Genomic DNA, 21,202 nt, shown 5'->3' on the forward strand with positions numbered 1-21,202 from the left:
TGGAAAAGGCTGCCCAAAGAGGTTGTGGAGTCTCCTTCTCCGGAGATCTTCAAAACTCACTTGGATGTAGTCCTGTGCCACGTGCTCTAGGTGATCCTTCATGTGCAGGGGCATTGGACTAGATGACCTCTAGAGGTCCCTTCCAACCTTAACCGCTCTATGATTCTATGAAATCTCTCCTGGGAGAGTTCAGGCTGTGTGGAGGCTGGAATGCACAGTGGTGCTGTAGGACTCCTTGCTCTTCTGTGACCTGCAATAGTAGATTTACCCCAACACAAGCTTCTTCTTCAACTGTAAACATAAGGCGACTCCACTCCTCAAACAGCAGCTCTGTTCTGCACTGCTTTGCAGGCCCAGAAGTGGGATGTTACTGACTGGGCTAACCGTGTCATGGCAGTTCCCCCCAGGCTCTTGCCCTGCTCAAACAGAGAGGACCTGCAAGGCCTCACGTAGAGGATGTGGGGAACAGACATGAGAGCATTGCAGGCTGGGCTTACAGGAGTGGGCCTGGAGACACACAGTGGAACAGAATGGGCTACTTAACTAGGGTCCCCAATACTGACACAGTGTTACCCAGCAGTTTTCATGCCTGTTGGATCTCCAGATTGAATCGTTGTATCAAAGTGATACCGCAGCATCTCTCGTCAGTTCTTTGTAATGGCCATTTCAACCAACAGATCAGTACTGAGTGGGGCACCTGAATTCTGTTTCTGGCTTTGCCAATGGCCTACTCCATGTTTTCAGCAATGTAGCCTTTCCTTTTTGACGACTGGCTGTTAGTCAAGCAGACGTGGAACACCAAGGTGTTCTCTGAGGCAATAGCTCCTCTGTTGTCCTTAGAGGGGCATGAACGGAGCGTCTTCATACTCATACCGAACAAGGAGAATCCCAGGTATTAGATCTAATTAAATCTCTTTCAATATCAAGTAGGTCTGATCAAGGTTTCTTTTGCTACAGTTTTGGCCCTACAGCTATCCTCAACCCTGTGTTGTCTTGCAGCCCAACCTCGAGTATTTTGATGCGAGCCATAACCACGTGATCACGCTCGAGGGCCTTCGACGCTTAAGGAAGCTGCGGTGCTTTGACCTGAGCTGGAATCAGCTGAAAAAGATTAGGGAAGAAATAAACATCTTACGTGAACACACTCCCAACTTGCTTAGTCTTGACATTGCACACAACCCCTGGCATAAGGTACATACCAGTGCTTGGAATTCCTCGGAAAGCATTCTAACCAGGACTGGCAGTGATATTATAAAAAGTTAAAACATGTTCTTGTTTTTTTTTTTCTTTTCTTCTTTTTTTATTATTCTAAGGTCCTTGCAATGTAAGAAGCCTTTTGACTATGTTATGGCTTCTTCGTTGAATAAGTTGTGTGTCACTGCTGGTAGGGGACATCTCCAAGGCACAGTTCCTTTCTTTTTTGCTTCCCATAAGAATTGATTGCTTTTGTGCCGTGGCAGACTTAAAAAGCTAAGCTGTGTCTTTAATTTTGCTGTCTCAGCTGCATAGAATAAGAGGTGGGAGCAGAGATATTTCCCTGGCCTTGGGGATATGTGTATGTGCTGTTAGTCTTTCTGTTGCTGCCCATATCTCTGTGCAGGAGCACAGCTGTGCTGGCTGGAGCTCTGGAGAGAGAGCCAACACTCAGCCTCTGTGCAGACTCTCTGTCAGTCCCCTCTGCATCCTGCCCAGACAGTCTCTGCAACAAATGTTTGTTCTTTATTCCATTTGAATCAAGACAGTTTAATATTGTTTAACAGAGCCGAGTCAGAATCGGCATTGTTAAACCTTGTTAAACCTTACAAATAAAGGGCACTGAAAGGCTCTTAGAAAGTCTTTTTTGGTGACTATTTAATATTTTATATTATAAAGCACCATTTTAGAGCAATTTGATCAACATCCTAACTTGGGAGGCAGAACTTCATTGGGGCATCCAAGAAGCATCCAGAAAGATGCTTCCTGCTCTATTTAGCCTGTTATTTAAATTTCACTGATACTTGTTGATAGATGCTTATGAATATATTCCAAGATGTAAAAGGAAATGATAACAGCTACTAGTTCTGGTCTGTGATTCTTTGCTGTTATTACTGAGTTTTCTAGTGGACCAAATTTACAATTTTATTGTCCTTTTTGTGTCAATGTTTTACCTATTGAGTATTAAGAAATGACCAAAAATGTCCTTCTCCAGAGTTCTTAGGTATCCAATCACAATGTCTAATTGGTTCAGAGCAAAGCAGAAGATCCTTTTTCCTTCTCAGAAGATACATTTGCTGACCTAGCTCCTGAAAGATTATATTTGAAAGATTATATTTTTCCCAAAATGTATCTGTATTCCACCCACAAACAGAGATGTTATTATTCTATATGTGAAGAATGTGGGTAGTTGAGCATATTCTGTATGTACGGGATAGATCCATGGTGATGTCTTTTTGGTAACACCTCTACATCCTTTACACATCCCTCTACATGTCCTGTGAAGCTTCCTTTGACTTTTTAATATATTTGACTCAGAAATGAAACTGTTGTATTATAAAACACATACTAAAACTTTTCATATGTCAGTTAACTTTCACATAATCAATTATGTAATGACTATCGCATGAAATCAGGATAATCAAAACTAGCCTGAAGATACCATGTCTCATGTGTTTCTGGCATGCTGCGTAAGCAGGGATGACACAGTGACTCTTCTGAGGATTATGGCAGGGCTCTAACCTTCCATGAGCTGACAGTAGGCTAAATAGAAACGAAAAGCAAATCTTACTCTGGTGTGTAATGTGTGTTAACATTTTTAGAAACTCATAGCACTTTATTTCTTTCTTCAAGACAGCCTCATTGCGTTTGAGTGTCATTGGCCGATTAAAGGCTCTCAATATCCTAGATGGAGTCGTGATTACTGAAAATGAAGCTGCGGAAGCATTGCACTATATTGCAAGATCAAATATAACCCAGGTTTGATTCTTCCATTTTGCTGTAACTTACAACAACTGCTGTGGTTTGTCTTTGCTCCTGGCAGTAGGTCAGAAATTATTTACTAAACGCTGGTCTTCTAAAGAGCTTTGCTACTACCCAAATATTGTATCCTGGCATGATATTGGAAACTGTCTTGTTCAGGTTTTGCTGAACATAAAATACAAGAAAACAACTGTGTTTGCCAGATAGAAACAATAGAGAGAAAAATAACAGACTAAACCAATTATTTTATACTCTTGTTTTTCTTCTTATGTAGACTCAAAACCTGGAATTTGTTTTAATGTCCTTTCAGAGAGTAAATCCGCAGAGTGTTTTATGAGCAGAAATGAAATGATTCTTCCTAACCACTGAGCACAAACATCTTCTAATTAAGCTGTGGACTATATCCCAAAGCACTCCTGAAGCCAAAGCTGAGTCTAAGTTAATGCACTCAATGGGCTCTGCCAGTTTGAGCTGAGCATCATTATAATAATGCAATTTTTGTATGGTGAGAGCACAGTTGCAGTGAAATTGTGTCCACACACAGCGAATGCCAAGTTCCTGTCTCTCTGCAAAGAGCTGGCTAAGTATCTTCACCGCTAATCAAAGACAAACAGGCTCTAGTTACTACAACATGTTTTAGGGTCATCTACCTTTTCTGTTTTACTTTGTTGAAAACCGAAAATTTTGTATATGCAAGATGTATAGGAGTCTAGCAAATCTAGTAAATTTAGATCTGTGGTTTGTTATCTCTATGAATATGTGCCCTTCCCCTTCCAAGAATAATAGAGTTGCTGCTAAGCCCATTCATATGTGTTAAGCTATGGACTGTACGGTATGTCTAGTTGTGTTATCTACTTACAGTAAATATTTTTTTTCCTTTCAGGTATCTCTGTTAGAATATTCTAGGACTGATGAAGAAAGTCCCCCTGTTCTTAGTGTGCTTCCTTGTGCTAAAATTCTGTCTCAAATTAGCAAAAACAAGGTGGATTCACAGACACATCTTAATAACTGGTATTCAATGGTAGGACTGATACAAGTACTTAGTGCTTATACTAGCATTTAGATGAATGCTACTTTTAGATGAAACTAACTTTTAGATGAAAAGTTTTCATTTGTGGTCTTAGTTTAATGGATTGATGCCTTTGGATTCAACTGCATTCTTAAACAGATTCAGGTTTACCTATTTGTTATATTAATTGTTATATTATTTCTGGGGTCATTTCCAGATACCTCACAGAAGATCATCTATTAAGTAACCTTTTTTGCAATTCAACTGCTTTTATGGTTAATTTGATTAATTAATATCTTTTAAGACAAGAGAAAGGTTAAATTCATCTAACTTTGGTCATCTACAATGCAAGTGCCCACTTTGAACTAGTCCCTCTAGGCTTCTTGTGGTGCAGAAACATAAACACCTCTGGTATGTGAGTTATCTGAGAGTGGCTTACCTGGACTTACCTGGCATATGACTTCCCTGGAGTACTGGGTGAAGTTCTGGGCTCCCCTGGACAAGAGGAATGTGGAGCTTCTAGAGAGGATCCAGCATAGGGCCACGAAGATGATTAAGGGACTGGAGCCTCTATCGTATGAGGAAGGACTGAGCGAGCTGGGCCTGTTTAGTCTGGAGAAGAGAAGACTAAAAGGGGATCTGATCAACATGTACAAGTACCCGAGGGGGGAACGTAGGGAGGATGGGACCAAACTCTTCTCCATGGTGGCCAGTGATAGGACAAGGGGTAATGGGTACAAGTTGAAACCCAGGCAGTTCCATCTCCATGTGAGGAAGAACTTCTTTCCTGTGAGGGTGCCAGAGCCCTGGCACAGGCTGCCCAGAGAGGCTGTGGAGGCTCCTTCTCTGGAGATCTTCCAAACCCGCCTGGATGCCGCCCTGTGCCCTGTGCTCTGGGTGTCCCTGCTGGAGCAGGGGCTTGGACTAGATGATCTCTAGAGGTCCCTGCCAACCTCAACCATTCTGGGATTCTGTGGTTCTGTGATCTGACAGCAGAAGGGTACATCAGGTCATAGTGAATTCTATGCTAACAGAGAGCCTAGCCAGCCAGCACAGATACAGATACCTCTGTTACTGGCACTGATATTTGCTGATATGAAATTCCCTCATAGTACTGAATTAAAGATTTCAAGTAACAGTGAATCTAACATGCTTTGCCTGTCTCTCTGCCTTATCTACCACTCTCTCAATTGTTGTTTTTCAAACTATAATAAGGCATATAAAGATTGTGCTTAATATAAATTGCACTTATGGGTATTTTTTAGAGAATTTTCTTCTGGGGCAAGACCAAGTCCTTAATCTACTTGCTTCATTTAAGAATTTGAGAATTCTTCTCTGGAGATGTTTCTAAGGAGAGTGTCAGTGAAGCTTCAAGAATATTGAACAAATTGTTATCCAGTGCTCTGTGAGGTCTCACCTCTCAACAGAGCTCGTGTCAGAATTCAGATTATTCAGAGTCTTTCCTAGATTCTCTAGTGTTTGATATTGTACCTGAGACATGCTGTACCTTTTCCTTTACTGGAACATCACTTCAGGCCTCTCACTTCCAGCTGCACCATTTTTATGGAATTTGTGGGAAACCTGTGGCTCTCAGAGTCCGGGTGATCTGCCAGATTTGTTTGAAACCCACCAGAAGGTTTAAAAGGTAGTGGTAAGACTAGTGGGCTAGTGGACAGAGACATATTAGCCTTGTTTCCTTAGGAAACTGGGCTGACAAAAAGCTGTAAGAGTCAATGAGGGAAGATTCAAGGTCATCCTAACCTGTTTTGACCCGTCATCTGAAATCATGTTAAACTACAAGAATAAAAGGTTAGAAGCTCCTCTGTCAGTTCAATTTGCTGTGTTGACTCTAGAATACCTAGAGGAAAACACGTTTCTGGTGATGAGCCTAGCATTTTATTCTGTATGCAGCAGGGAATTCATGTTCATAGACATTGCCAGGGAAATTAATGTTTTAGCATATGTCAACAATGTGATTCATGAAGCGTAACATAACTATTTTTGAAAATGGAATAATATACCTCAAAACGTTCTTGAATCATCAGCAAAGCCAGTTTCATGGCACTGAATGTTACAGTGATTATTTATCTTAGGCTAGATAAGACACTGGGTATCCTGGGTCCCTAAAATACAATTAGATTTTTTTTTTTTTTTTGAGTGAGGCCCTACAATCTTTTCTTCTCCCCATCATGCAGTGATTAGACTACAACAGTATCAGTTGTTTCCTCAGAAACAGCTTTGGGGAAAGATTATTGACAACCCTGTCTCTATTGCAAGGTAGATCCTCTGTAAGAAAGTTCTTTGACTCAGAAATATGTTTTTGATATCTATATTGACTTGTTTGTTTACGATATTTCAAATAAGAAAAACAGGAAAGTTGTAACCCAGAGATAGAGCACACGATATGTTTATCTAAAGTATGAAGAACGAGTTAGGATGAATTCTGCTCTGTTCTCAGCCTCTGATAGACTAAATAATAATAGTTAGGTTTTAAGCTGCAATTCGCTGAAGTCCAGTTGTAAAATGAAGACTTGTAAAGTTGGCTGGCCAGTGAAATAATCACGTTACATTAACATAAGGATTTAAATTGACGAAAAAGATCTAACACAAGCAAGAAAAATTGACTATGTTTAGATAGCAGGTAAAACCACACAGGTCCATTTGGGAACGGTCGTAGTTACATTGCAGAGTCCTTGTTTTCAGTGGATAAACTGAGCATTTTTTCAGTTCATTAAATATGAATAGCTCCGTTGTGTAATAGGGAAATACCACGCCCTGAGTCCAATAAATTTCCATTGATATGAATATGAAAGGTACATGAAAAGTGTAAGTACAGAGGAAGTGGAATTAAATGATGAATTGATCGACAGTTTTCTTTCATTATTAATACTGAGTTTTATTACAGATCACTGTCTTAGATCTGGATGATCAACATCTCTTCAAAATTTCCAACTTGGAAAAATTGGAACATTTAAGATGGGCATCATTTAGCAACAATAATCTCACCCAAATAGAAGGTCTAGAATCTTGTCTTAATCTTGAAGAACTCACTTTGGATGGAAACTGCATTTCAACACTAGATGGTAATACATGATAGTGATCGTTTAGGCTGTTACACAATAGAAATATGTTTTTTAGTGAAATGTTACAGAGCATGATTCCTTAGTTGCTGCCATTATTTTTCAAATATTGAAAAGTCTGAATTTTAGCTTCTCAGTGTATCTTTAACAAAACTGAAGGGAGGGAATTAGGAAAAACATTAATTAGAATTTATTTTTTAAATATGCATATTTATAAATGTTTGCTGTACAGCTGATCTAACTACTATTGCATGAATGTTATATATTCCCCACATGTATCATGGCAAACACCGTTATTGTTACTGATTTGAAAATCAGGTCTCAAGTCTTCTGTGAGCTGTGAATTCTGTGTGAAGGTGCTAATTAACTTCAGTTCCCCTTCTAACTCCCAATCCGTGCTCCCAGATGTGATGCTGGTAACTCCCATGTTCCCATTCCTGGAATTTGTTTTACCATCCATGTTATCCACCCTTTTGTACAACTCACTTTATGCTGAGTATATTTTGTTTGTTTTTCAAGGAATTTCAAAGCTTACCAAACTTACAAGACTTAGTGTAAATAACAATCATCTCACCAGCCTGGAAAGACACGTGTTTCAAAATCTGTCTCATCTTCATTACATCTCCGTTGAGAACAACAGAATCACTTCTTTAATTGGCTTAAAGAAAACCTATTCCCTAATAGAGCTATACATAAGTAATAATTTCGTTTCTACCAATCAAGAGATACACCATTTAAAGGTAAATATGGATTTATTATTTCAAAAATCAAATTGATTTTTATTTTATTAGAAGTGCCATATATCCCCACTTTACATTGAAGAAGTTATACTTGAAAACATATTTGGAGGTTCTGCCCATTAGTGCTTATGTTCATCCAAGCTTACATTTGAACCCAAAGTAGTTAGAACCTTGCTCATTCCTAAGAAGGAGGTACTCAACCTTTAGTTGGATTGTTTCTGAAATTTTTTGCCGAGTATGAGTATCATGCATGCCTGGTAGGCTAAATAAAGCCTTACAATCCATGGAATAATTCTGCAAGTCATGTCAAGTAAGGAACAGCCACACCTGCAGCAATTTTAGTTCTTTTTGGCTTGCTTGGAATGCTAACATATATTTTGCAAACTTTGTTGGCTGGATGCAGACACTCATTGGAGACTGATGTGCTAATTCCTATTTATGTTCAGACTAAGAACAGTGGGGGAGTACAAAGCTTTTAAGGAAACGTCAGTATAGTTTACACTCACTTGAAGGGCTTTCTATGTGGCTTGAGCAATGCAAAGACATTTTAATCTAAACATAAAAGTTTGGATTTTGTCAAGTGATTTCATATTTTTGACTCATGCAAATGACAGGAGAAAAAAAAGCTGAAAACAAAGTAGTCTGAATGCCCCTGTATGTGCATATTTTAAAATGATTAAAATCAGTGCCTTTTTTTCTTTTCAGGGTTTAACTAATCTGATAATTCTGGACATGAATGGAAATCTAATAGTCTGGAAACAAGATAACTACCGATTATTTGTATTATTCCATCTTCCTTCTCTCAAAGCCTTAGATGGCACTGCAGTAGTAAGTTATTCTGTATGCAAATTATTACTGTAACTTTTGTTAAAATCACTCTTTTATAAATCAGGACCTTGCAAGTTGGACTGGCCAATATCATATGTGGAATCTCTTCATATTATCTGCTTCTGTCTCTCATTAGTCTTGAGGTAGAAATTATCTATTTTTAACAGTACCTGGCATAACAGGGTTCTTTCTGGAATTTTAACTACAATTATGGAGCATTAACACTTCTAAAATCTATGAAATCAGTGTGCATTACTTACAAATCTATATTTCACACAAACTCAGAGCACACAGATTGTCCCCATGAATTTGCTCCTTAAGGAAAAGCCAAAATGACACTTTGATTCTAAACATGTTTCTTGCTTAGGCTGCTATAATAGTTCCAGATCTGCATTAATGTAGCAGACCAAATTCACTTAACAGGATCCAACTGAAGGAGAAAGTGCAAGAGATTTGTTTGGAGGCAAACTCACCTCTGATATGATTGCAGATAGACTGGGACATTCAGACTTCACAGAAATGCAAGAATTAAATTGGACAGCCTCTCATATCAGGTGCAGTACTTTTGAAAAGTGCATTATCTCTTAAAAGTAGCATTTAATATCATGATTAGAATGTGAAAATCTAAAGGCAGAACCAGTATTTAGCAGATATGGCTGATATCCCCTACTGTTCTAGGCAAAGTTCTCTTTACTGATCCCTAAAATGAAAGTAATTTTACATCACAAAAAGTTATTTTCCACTGCTTCACTGAATACTTCCACTTTCATGCAGAAGGTGGTGCTGCCTGTGAAGCTGACAGAAAATAGAGTACCTACTCCAGGGCAGTATTGAGAAGAGAGATCCTCTTGTATCAAAACCCAGTTGGTGGGATTTCTTTCAACCTAAATTTGTTCGAAGCAAGAACAGGCACCCTGTATTTATGTGCAGTGCTGTTTTTTCCCATCCTCTCATTTCTTAAGGAGCTGCCTTGACCATCATAGATGTACCGGAACTTAGAGCAAGAATGACCTGTGAATGATTGCATTAAAAGCATCCTTAACCAAACAATATTTGGCCAAACTGGAAAGTGATGAAAACAGCCCAAGAGGGTCAGAACTCGTATTCCACTAACGTGCTGTAGAAGCAAAAAGAGTAGAGTTTTCAGGTCCTTGCCTTCAGTACCAGAATTAAATTAAGCATTTATTAAACAATTGTTTTGTTTTTTTTTTCCTGAGGTTTTCATTAGGGTATTTCTTTCGTACAATGTTGAAATTCTTATGCCATTGTGCTAGGGATCTGCTTATGCTATATTATCTCCCATATTAAGATATATCTTCTGTATAAGATATATATATATTATTTAACAGTGTTGTCTGTATTCTAAATTCATAATTATGTTCTTTACTTGATTCAGAACTGTAGAGCTGGTGCCAGCAGACCAGTTCAGAAATGTCTGCAGCGTGAATTTGCAGAACAATAATCTCACATCTTTCAGTGGTTTAATCTTCCTGCCTAATGTCAAGGTGAGTTTGTGACATCATCTTTTCTATAAAAATAATACTACTGATAAACTGATTTCCTGTGATAGAGGAAAAAAAAATATAAAAAGAAACAAATAAAAAATACCCTCTAATCTCCTTTATTCCACTGTTGCTTGTGGGTTTTGTAACATCATTAATCAGTCAGCACAAAGCTGGTGAGGAGTAAAATGTACGCTGAATTGCAACTGCTGCAGTAATTTTATGATATTGTTGCAGTAAACTGATTCAAAATGAGTGAATTGCACCAAACTTTCTAAGCCCTTATCACTTTAGATTAAGCAATCACCTTCTAAAAATCAAATTTCTGTAGCAAAAAAAGCATAATCGTCAGTTTTGTTAATGTGTTGACAGAGCAGCATTCTCTTTCATTGATTATGTTTGGTTTGTGCAGGTGTTGTGTCTGAACTACAATCGCATTGAGTCAATACTGCCTAGGCAAAAGCCCCCAAACCAGCCGACAAATAGGCAGCAGCTGTACCAAAAGGTGACCTCTAGTGGCTATGGACAGCAAGGACTTTCCAAAGGAAGGAGGTACCATGAGCTTTTAAGACATGTTTTTCTCTCTCTTTTACTAGGGAAGAAGGAGGTATCTTCCACGTCAATATCCAGGGTCTCCCTCTTTTTCCTTTCTGCCTTGAAGAAGCCCAGTAGCTTCTTGTACTTGTTTTACCCACTCATGACCCATTTGATATAATCTGGTTGACTTTCTTTCCTAGGTTCTTTCTGGGCAACTGGTTAGGTCACTTCTTCATCAAATTAATTATTCCAGTATTCTGCCGTCTGTTCTTTGGGTCATATTGCATAGATGGGTAAGCATATCTTGAAGTTTTTTCATCTTCCTACAGAGGAATTGATTCTGTGTAGCAGAACCACCTACCTCTCTCTAACCACTATTTTGATCTGGGAGAGCAAGGGCAGAGCATGAGCTCTGATCAGATTGATCATTGGTATCTATGCTTGCAGTCTGTGGTTAGATTTGCATAACGTTACACTGCAGAATAATATCAGCATGAGCATTGTACTGAGAGTGACTGCACTACTTTAAGCATGATCTGTGAAAACTGAGCAGCCTCATACTGTAGAGTATTCTCCTGGCAGTCACAGCCACTTTCTAGAATCAGTGATCTCAGCAGATTCACACTGTAGTAGCTTTTAGAAGCATTTTTTGCATATTGCTCTGAAGTTCCCCTGAGATATTGTATCTAATCTAAGCAATCATTTATCCTGCCAATAAACCTCATTTCCTTTGCTCATTTTATAGGTGGTATTCTTTTTCTCATCCTCTTAAACAGACAATTATACTTTCTTTTTTACTTTTGTCATCAACCTTAGGTCAGCCTGTGTCCTAAGGAGCATTTTCAAGTCACCTTTCAGTGTGCATTTCTCATCTGTGCTCCGTGTTAGGACTGAAACTTCTGGGGCTTGTCAAGATTCGTTTACTCAATTCTTCATGGAGAAGACAACATCCGTAGCCAAATTTGGTTTTATCCTATCAGACAAGCCTTGCAAAGTCACTGTGCTGAATTCCCTCTGTATATTGGTCAAATTTTGTAAAATGATAGTGACAGAGCATCAAAGAATCCTGCAAAACCTTGTTATTTGTTTCTATATTTCTCAAGAGCATGCCCAGTGCTTGTTTTCATTATTGCTTCTATTCAGCATTGACATTATTTTATTTTTTCTCTGGGGTGTGGGAATAACAGAAATTTGTTTCAGCTTCTCTGGAGAAAAATTACAGGGAAAGAAGCACACATGGTTATGGACCTCCTAGGTTCCTTTCATAACAATGTGACAAATTCTGTGCCCATTTAGCTCATGTTACACATCTGCTCCTATATGAGAGATGAACATTCTTTACACAAATTGGGAACTCAAAAGGAGCTTGAAATAATTTTTTATTTACTACAAGAATTTCTTCTAATAAGTGGGATCTTTTTACATTAATGCCTTCCTGTTTCTTCCCCTTACCCTTTTTAAATATTGACAAAATCTTAGATTTCTTAGAAACCATTAAAACTTGGCTGATGTTCCCATGAAAGTAAATACAAATAATCCATAATGTTTCTTTGCCAGCTTTTTCAAATGAGGCTTATTCAAAGTCTCTGATTTTTAAATGTCAAGAGTTATTCAGTAGCTGCTACTTAACAGCCTTTAAGCCAATACTGGAATGTAAATGATTTCAAAGTATTTATTGAGCACTGCTGTATTGATAGTTCTTTCATCTTCAACTAGCCATGGTCTAACATCATTGTCAGGTTATTTTTGTTATTGGCTCTTTCTTATTGTCCTTCATGCTACAAGTCACCGATGTCTCCTTATGTTCATTTGCTCCTTTCATCCCTTTTTTTGTTTTTTACAAATTTTTATTTCCTGCTGTGAATTTCTTTATCACAGAATCACAGTGCATTATTTTTCTATTTGTTGCTTTCGTTTTTATTTTTCTACTAAGTAGGTACTGGCTTTTTAAAAACTGCTGCATTCTATCTTAATTGTGAGTCCTAGGAACAAAACTGTTCTTAAACCTTCTGCAGTTCCCATTGACACTTTCTCCAGATATTGAATTGGCTCTGTTTTTTTGTAGGCTTGTGAGATAAGCCTGCATTAATCACTAATATATGTATATTACATGTAATATATGTATATTACATATATGTATATTACCAATATTAACATGAATTAATATTGCATATTAACATCCTGCTTGAATATTGTTTTGTCTGTGCTGTGTGAATGTAATGAAGTTGTGACCATTAACACCAAAATTTAGTGGTTTCATGGAAGTAGAAGTTGCTCAGCACAGTGGGTCATTAGTTGGGTCATAAGGAAGGAAGGAACAAAGCTAAAATCAGAACCTCTTTTCTCCTTGTCTTTCTTAATCTATTACCTGATGCTACCTAGTTACATGTCAGATGCAGCAGAAATTCAGCTTTTACAAGCGAATTAGTGAAGCACTGCAAGATATTTTATTTTGTCCCAGTGTCTTCCAGCTGTTGTGAGAATACACCAAAGGTTATAAATAAATATTTTACTAGATTAAACAGCAGTTTCCAGCTGTGTTTTTTTCTCATGTCGTCAGACTTCTTGCAAGCAGAGAAGTGGTTTTCTGTGTTTTATTTTTGTGGTCTGGATCCCGAAACCTTCATCTAACTTTCACAAACTGGAAGTTTATATATGGAATACTTCTAGCTCATAGTAGATTTCTACCAATTTTCATCGGATTTATGGCAGTATATATGTATAGTTCCTATGAAATCTGATCCAGTGATTAGAACTGAACTCCTAATCATTCATATATACTCTTTGTAATTTTTTGGTGGGTGGGAAATGCTGAAGTTCTTCTGACTAAGAAAAACTGTGACCTTATACTCCTGTTTATTATACCGCCACAGGGATGCAGCATTTGTGGGAAACCTGCCCCCAGTAATGCAGAGCCTGGAAGTTCTTCATCTAGGCTACAACGGAATTACTAACATGGCCCAGCTACAGCTTAGCAGGCTAAAAAACTTGAAACTTCTATTTTTGCAGGGTAGGTAATAACATATTTTCCGTAAAGACATTCAACCATTTTAGAGTGTATCTCTTATGTTCAGGCTTTGGATTTGTCAGTCTCTGGTCTTGACCCCTTTAAGAATTATGCCCTTCCTTTTGTTCTGGCCCTAGTTTCAAGATAGAAGAGTAAAATTCTTACATACTGGGTCACTGTGCCTCAATTCTCTTTTGAAAGAGCAGAGCAAACAGCAGGGGCCAGACATGTTTGTCAGCTTATGGCCAGCAAGTCAATCCAACTGAGGACATTTCCTCTTCACTATAAGCAATTCTGATGATAGTGGTTGACCTAGGTCTTGTTTCTCGGGAGCCCAGATTTGATTAGAAAGATATTTTGAATTAAATAGGGATTGCCCATGGATAGAGGGAATCTGTAAGCATGCCAATACATTAGAAGTGGTCCAAAACCATGCTTAGGAATTCAGGAAGTTCACAAGCTGCTTTTGGTCAAGGCTACATTTTGTTAAAAATGAATACCAAATGTATTAGAGATTATTCCATGCTTTTATTCCTGGTATAATAGGAAATTTTATCAGTCACATTGAAGGACTCGAAGGCCTCCAGTTTTTGCAGGAGTTGGTGCTGGATAATAACCGCATTAAAATGATTTCAGAAGGCTCCCTTGCTAAACAGAATGCTCTTTTGGCTCTTCATCTGGAGGAAAACCAAATACGAGAACTGAACAGTTTGCAACCTCTGGTAAAATTACAGAAACTTTTTCTGGACTTCAACAGAATTCAGGTACATGCATTTTTGTAAGTGGTGTAGATTCAGTGGGTGAAATGTTGAGGATTGTGTTCAGACAAAATTCTATGACTTTGCCTGACTAACATTACCATTATTTTCCCCAAAACATACATACTGGCTGAAGAATTTCACAGAATTCTTTTTATATGGTCTATCTTTTAACTTTTGGACAGGAATTATCTGAACTAGAAAAACTTGAAGTTATTCCCAGTCTTAAAGTGCTCTCAGTACATGGAAATCCAGTAAGTATATCAGTTTGCACTGTTATCTAAGTTAGATCTATATTCCAGTTCACACGCTTGGTATTTACCCTTTCTAAATCATTGAAACTATTAAGAATTCTAAAGTATCTCCTATTATTCTACTACTATATTTTTAACCTGCATAATGATCACATTGCCTCACGAGGCCTGTCTCACTGCTATTCCATGATCAGAATGCACTTGTTCTTAGCACACTGTTCTTCAGAGTGCTGCAAGATAAATTTAAAATGTATGTTTGCATGAGTATGTTACAGTGATGAGCTGTCCTTTCAATATTCGGGTCAGACACATGTAAACAGGGCAAAAAATGTTAAAGTATTTCTGAAATATTTGTTTTTATTTTAAAATTGCTCAATAGAAATATTTTGTGGTTGGTTTGGTTATTTTATGTAGCACTCCCAAAAATGTCCCAAAGGGGAATTTTAGTTTTCTTTTTCCCAGACATGCTTCTATTTTTCATTGAAGTATTCTTGGTTTGCCTTTTCTCTCCCTTGTTTGGGAACAAACCATTGGAACTCTGTTAAGACCAGGCTAAACTTTCTGGTTTTATAGATATATAGCTATGGGATAGAGGATGGGCAACTTTTCCACAAAGGCAGAAAAGACATCCCTGATAACCCGTAAAGGTACAAGTGGAACTCAGTGGGGCCAAATGTATGAATAAAGTTTGTAGAAGCTTAGCTTTATGTATTGAAGTATTTGGCACTACTGAGCTTTAAAGTAACATTAAACATAAGTGGATATCAAAAATACATTTTCATTGCTGGCTTGATAAAATATGGCTTTCTAAATCAGAGCTGAAAATCTAGCACAAGGTGCGTGTTTTAAACAGACCCTTGATGATCAGGCTGAAAGCCTGAGTTGTAAACGTTCCTTAATTTTTTTACCATAAACCTGCAGGTTCTGACCTAAAGCTAGGAACACAGGGAGGAGAGAAGGTAGTGGCAGGCTGGAGCACTGATACATATGACGCAGTTATGTATGTGCTCTGTTTTCAGCAGCTGACCTAAAGGAATTGGTTTGGGGCTTGTGACGTTTTCCAAGCCAAATTTCAAAGGGTTATGGAGAAAGGAAAATGAACGGGCTTCTGAATCAAATGATAGGAGCATCTCCAGCAAACTATGAACTATGCCCAGTAATGGCAAGAACAATCATGGAAGCATTTCTATTCCTAAAGGAAAAAGCAAAACAGATCCTTCTTGGGAAACTGTTGTTCCAGGGTTTCCTTCTTTGGAAAGAAATAAGTCTATCAGGTTTAGACTTCTCCTGAAGAGGATTGAGGAGGTCATCTCAGCTGTCTCTTATTCAAAGTGTCATTGAGTATACCTCAGGGTGTATTAGTAAGCATCAATTAGTACCTGGCCATGAGGTTTAAGCACCTGCCGTTAAGAAGTATAAATTTGCCCACAATGTTTCTATTTGTCCATGCAATTATTCAGACCCGCTTAAACAGTGCTCACTTATATATAGTAACTTGTGCCCAGTTGGATTCTGTTCCTAGGAGAACAGCATTGGTGTAAGATTTGGTAGAGGTGGTGAAGATACTATTAAACTGTCTTCTTAGACAGGGATTTCATTTTTAAGTTAATTTATATTTCCTTTACACAGATTTCTTTCAAGAAGAACTACCGTCCTTTGCTTTTGCTTCGACTGCCAGCCCTGCAAGTGTTAGATGGAACTGCAGTAAACACAGAAGAGAGGATGAGAGCTGACTACCAGACACTGGAACAAGTAAAACAAATGTTATAATCAAACTGCAAGACCAGTATTCAGGTCATCTATGATGGGTGTCTAATGTAGTTATCACAGCATTAAAATAGTTTTTTTTCCTTTCTATATTGCTTCAGAGAGTCTATCTGAGGTTTTCTAGGCAGGAGGAAGACAAACACCTGCTCCCTCTCTTCCTCTCAGAACAAGAACATATGATCGAGTCTCTCTATCACCCTGCCGAGCAGATGCCTCCTCTTTGGCTGTTTCCTTCACTGAATTGCCTATGATAGGCATTGCAATACAGACCAAACATATAAAAGGCTCATTAGATTCTCAGGCTTATCTGTCTATGAATATAGATGGCACCATAGATCTTGCAGTCCAGAAATGTGACATTTACCCCCAGTAGTACCTTACATTTACCCTGAGGTTCCATGCACATCCGCATTTCCAGCAGGATTTACCCTTAATGCATGTGCTTAGGAAGCTGTAACACTTTTGGATGGGCCTAGCCACAGATAAAAAGAAGTGCTGGGGAGATATTCCATTTGCAGGTGCAGTTCTGATGAATCAAACCTCTGTGCATAGCACATGCATACCAGTGTCATGAAAGTATGTCCATGCTGAACATAAACATACATATTCAGAAATACCCATTCTTTCAGAGGGAATAAAATAGGAAATCTGTTTTTTTTTGAACATAATTCCCTTTTATCATCATGTTATTCCATGGTGTGGTATCACAGTAATACTGCACAAAGGTTCTAAGACAAAATTTCAAGTGCAATATTCACCATTATCTGCTCATCTTTTTCTTGGAAAATGGGATTGTTGCCAGACGTATTCCCATTTCTCTTCATGCTGATAAATGCTTTCATAATTTTTCTCAACAATATTTTGATAGTGCAATATCATCTTCTCTGGTCTTGAAAGATTCTGTATTGTCTGCATCCATTTAAAATACTGCTACAAAGGTAGTATTTCTCATTTATTTCTTTGCCCATAAAACTGTAGTTTCATCTTAGCTCTCACTGCCATCCTATTGAGAGTGGAGTCATCTCCTAACCATCTGACATGCAGTTGCCTACCTTGAGCTGACCAGTATTGCCAGTTATCAACACCCACTTGTTCACTGCCATATTTCTGTCTCTGCAGCTCCTTTTTATGAGGTGGGGCTCCATGGACAAACTACACTGTAATTCCCCTTCAGACCTTGCTCTGAAATTCTCCTTGATGATGAAAGCAAAAGAAAACTTGACAGTTGGGCATCTGCAGAGATCACTCTGTCACAGTGGCCGGTTTTATTTCTCATTATTTTCTCGTGCTCACCCATCTGTCAGGCTGTCTGCATTCATTGAATGCATTTCATCTCATTTTACATTATAAACTTGCTGGAACAGAGACTTTTAGAGGATTCGCTATCAGGTTTTCTAAATACAATAGTAATAATGACAACAGCAACTCTCCTAAGAGAGGAGGCTGAACCATCAGGAGCTTCCTACAGACAGAAGGTTCATTGTCTCTGTGGTTCTTTTTATTATTAAGATCCCACCGACTGAAAGAGTTTGTTGTCCCTACAGCAGACTTTTGTTTTCCTATGACTGCATGAAACTTCCCCAGAGTTTTATTTGAGAAACAGAATTCTTTCCTGGCAACTCAGAAGACTATAGTGTGCATTTTAACCAACCATTTCCCCAGAAGGTTCAGTGGAGAGTAACGAGGTGATCTCGAGTCTCCTCTCGCCCTGTATCTTCGAAGCTCTTCAAGTCCTCTCTTCCAGCTTTGGTTTCATATTTGTGGAACATAATAGCTAGTCTTTACACATTTGAAACCTAAGTACTGACTGGAAGCATGAGCGAGATCAGCTTTTTCTCCTCTCCTTGAGGTACTTTTTTCCTCAAACCTCTTTGCACTGTGCTTTGTGCAAGAAAAGCACTGCCAGGAGGAACCTGCACCGTGATGCTGTGATGTTTGTCTACCTCAGTTATCCCCTTAAACTTACTGCCAAGATGTTCTCACCGTACCCAGCCACGTCTATGCTGTTGCTGAGCTGCAGCTACTGCAGTGCTTGCTGCACTGAATTTAATCTTTTTCCTAATATTTTATGCTCCCCAAATCTATGTGTTATGTCCATATTGTATTATTAGACCGTTAAGTTCTTGTAGCATAAACATGTCATTGTCTACCCTTTAGTATGATACCAGCTTTGAGGTACAACCGCAGTAATTATTTAATGCTGTTATTAGTGATATCTTCACTGGTTTGTCAGCTCTAAGTCTTAGCATTCATGGTAGGACACTGCCCAAATCAGATAGGTTAAAATCAGTGTACATCCATGTACAATCCATGATGTCTGGAAACATCTCCCCTCCGAAATTTGCTTTCACACATCTGTCTGGCCACATTAATGTCTCACTTTGCAGATCCAGGACTAGTAAGTCAGTGTCCTAGTGAAACACATTTTGCCACTTGAAGCCACAATGCTTGTATAAAGAGTTCAAAGCACTTGTGGATGGAGTCATTTCATGTGTAAATGTTTTATTTCAAAACTGACCTGTACTTTTATTCATTGGACATCACTTAAATAAAAACATGGCAGGATGCATAAAGCAGCAGAATCATGTTAAGACAATATCTGTAGAGAAATCTGTTTTATATTCAGGTTCAGTGAAGATGTTATACCTCATTAGCTACAACAGAACTGAGCCATTTTCCCATTAGATCATTCAAGTGGAACATCACAAAAGATTTTTCAAGTTTGTCAGTTGCATTTTAGTTGTGCTTTTTAAAGTGCTTGTTAGAAAGCAGGAATTGAAACTGTATGGTATTGTTTAAGCTTAAAAAGTACTTTTGATGCTAAGCTTCAAAAGAGATTTTCCCAGCAGAAAGTAGGTTAGCACTTTATTTAGTACTACTTTAGGTTGTCACCAGAGCACTCTGTACATAATATTATTTTCTTTTTGTCATTCTATTGATTAAATCTCTTTAAGTTTTTCAGTGCTGAATTAGAGCTGATTTGCAGGAGGCAATCAATGACCATTGTCACTGCACCGCACGCAGCTTTAACAGAATTAGCAAATCTGCAGCCTGGCACACAGCTTTGCATCGATTGCTACAGGAGGTTGTGCTCACATACTGAGACTTATGAACTACTAAATATATCTAAAGATTATAAAGATCCTTCCAAAGCTGAATTTTTATCAGCCCCTCACCAACCATCCCCTGTAATTGGTTTACATATGGAAAAGTATTGTTTTCCATCTTTCTTTTTAGTAAAATCAGCTCTAGTGCTTTACAGTAAGTTTGTTCTTGGAAGTGTTCACAATTTTGTTCCAAGTACCTGAGTTTTGTCGCTACTGATGCTTTCTAATGTAGTTTTCGTAGCTTCTGTTTTTGTCCAACAACCCATCTAGAAAGTTCAATAGTTGATCTTAAGCCAATGACAGTAATTTGAACAACTAATTCTTTACTGACAAAAGATCAGTAATTACTGTGTAATTACTATGTAATTACTACAAAACAACAACAACAAAAGACATTTCTATCATAAGGGCCAAGATATTGAATCTTTGTTTTTGTCTTTCCTTATTTTATCAAGGAATTCCAAGTTGCAAACACCCCAAAAGGCTGTGGACTTCCTGCAGTGGCAGCAAATTTTCCAAGATACACTCCTCTCAGAATACCAAAAGTGAATCTGAATGAAAACTTAAACAATTTCTTTGGCTCTGATTTTACCTTTCATCACAAACTTGAAAAACCTGTACTGACTGTGTCAAATAAAAGTAAGCATAAACAAACATTAAAAGTAAGCATAAATAAAATATTCCTTTTCAGAGTACTTCATGTAATTAGTACTCCCTCATGCTACATATTACATGGTCCATATAAAAGAGTTTTAACAAGGGCATTTGCTCTTCCCAGGGTATCTTGCACACCAACCTGTAATTAACAAATTCTATTTACATTTAAAGCAGTGAGCATCAGAGCAGGTATAATTGTTTTTTGTTTTGCAATACATTCACATGCCCATAAGTTTCTAACAAACTTTCCACAGCTAGGAAATACCTAACTTTTCAGGAGGAATAGATGTATTTTCCAGGCGTTCTTTTCCTTAGGTTCTGATCTTCAGATCTTCAGATCTCAGACTCAGTCTGAATCACTGATTGAAGAATTAGACTTTCAGAGTTTTCAAAAGCTTTACTTTTTTTTTTTTTAGTTTACTTGTATGTTAAGCAATGGGCAACAATTTCAGTCTGTAAATTAAAATTTTAGGTGTGCTAAAAACTCTAAGGAAATGATGTAACCCATCATTATTCTGGCTAGCAAAAATAGGAGGAAGAAAAGGGGAATAAGTGGAATTCTCGATGATGAGTAGCTGGGTAAGACTGCGTAGGGAGAATATCCATGTGCATTTTGTGTTGCAGATAAGTCTAAGAACCCAGGAATTATAAGAAATAATCCTCGAAGCATCCATGCAGAAAGAGCTCTTCGGCAAACCAGAGGAGCAGCAGCTAATCTAAACCATTTGGCACATCACGGTGCTACTTCCCAAAGCAGCCAACTGCATCAGAACAGCAGGGAAAATAAAGGCAGGTGAGGCTGCTCCCAGGCTGAACTAGTGCTTCTCGTTTTGGTTTTGCATCCAGGTACTTCTCGTCCTTCCTTTGACCCCTTTTCCAAAAAAATTACTTTTCTTTCTCCCAGTGCTGCCAATTTTTCTTCTCAGTTTCCAGCTCAGTTTCCACCAAAAATGTGCTTTCTCTCCTTCTTCTGGCAAAACTCACAATGCATCTAGAAAGAC

General features: G+C 38.1%; 1 protein-coding gene across 1 annotated transcript in view; it reads left to right on the forward strand.

The window, feature by feature from the left end:
• Positions 1–20,998, forward strand: part of LRRC9 (leucine rich repeat containing 9) — a 40,732-nt gene extending 19,734 nt beyond the window's left edge. Inside the window, exons 17-31 of the mRNA XM_088539617.1 lie at positions 1,000–1,191; positions 2,827–2,952; positions 3,839–3,976; positions 6,870–7,047; positions 7,564–7,784; positions 8,490–8,612; positions 9,036–9,166; positions 10,009–10,117; positions 10,527–10,666; positions 13,525–13,661; positions 14,205–14,422; positions 14,602–14,670; positions 16,300–16,422; positions 20,000–20,183; positions 20,826–20,998. Of these exons, the coding sequence (XP_088395743.1) occupies positions 1,000–1,191; positions 2,827–2,952; positions 3,839–3,976; positions 6,870–7,047; positions 7,564–7,784; positions 8,490–8,612; positions 9,036–9,166; positions 10,009–10,117; positions 10,527–10,666; positions 13,525–13,661; positions 14,205–14,422; positions 14,602–14,670; positions 16,300–16,422; positions 20,000–20,183; positions 20,826–20,998 (2,262 nt within the window). The remainder of the gene's footprint in view (positions 1–999; positions 1,192–2,826; positions 2,953–3,838; positions 3,977–6,869; positions 7,048–7,563; positions 7,785–8,489; positions 8,613–9,035; positions 9,167–10,008; positions 10,118–10,526; positions 10,667–13,524; positions 13,662–14,204; positions 14,423–14,601; positions 14,671–16,299; positions 16,423–19,999; positions 20,184–20,825) is intronic.
• The last annotated feature ends 204 nt before the right edge of the window (positions 20,999–21,202 follow it).

Source organism: Tinamus guttatus, unplaced genomic scaffold, assembly GCF_059628265.1.
Source record: "Tinamus guttatus ecotype Peru unplaced genomic scaffold, ASM5962826v1 Tinamus_guttatus_pri_ptg000048l, whole genome shotgun sequence".
NCBI lineage: Eukaryota > Metazoa > Chordata > Aves > Tinamiformes > Tinamidae > Tinamus > Tinamus guttatus.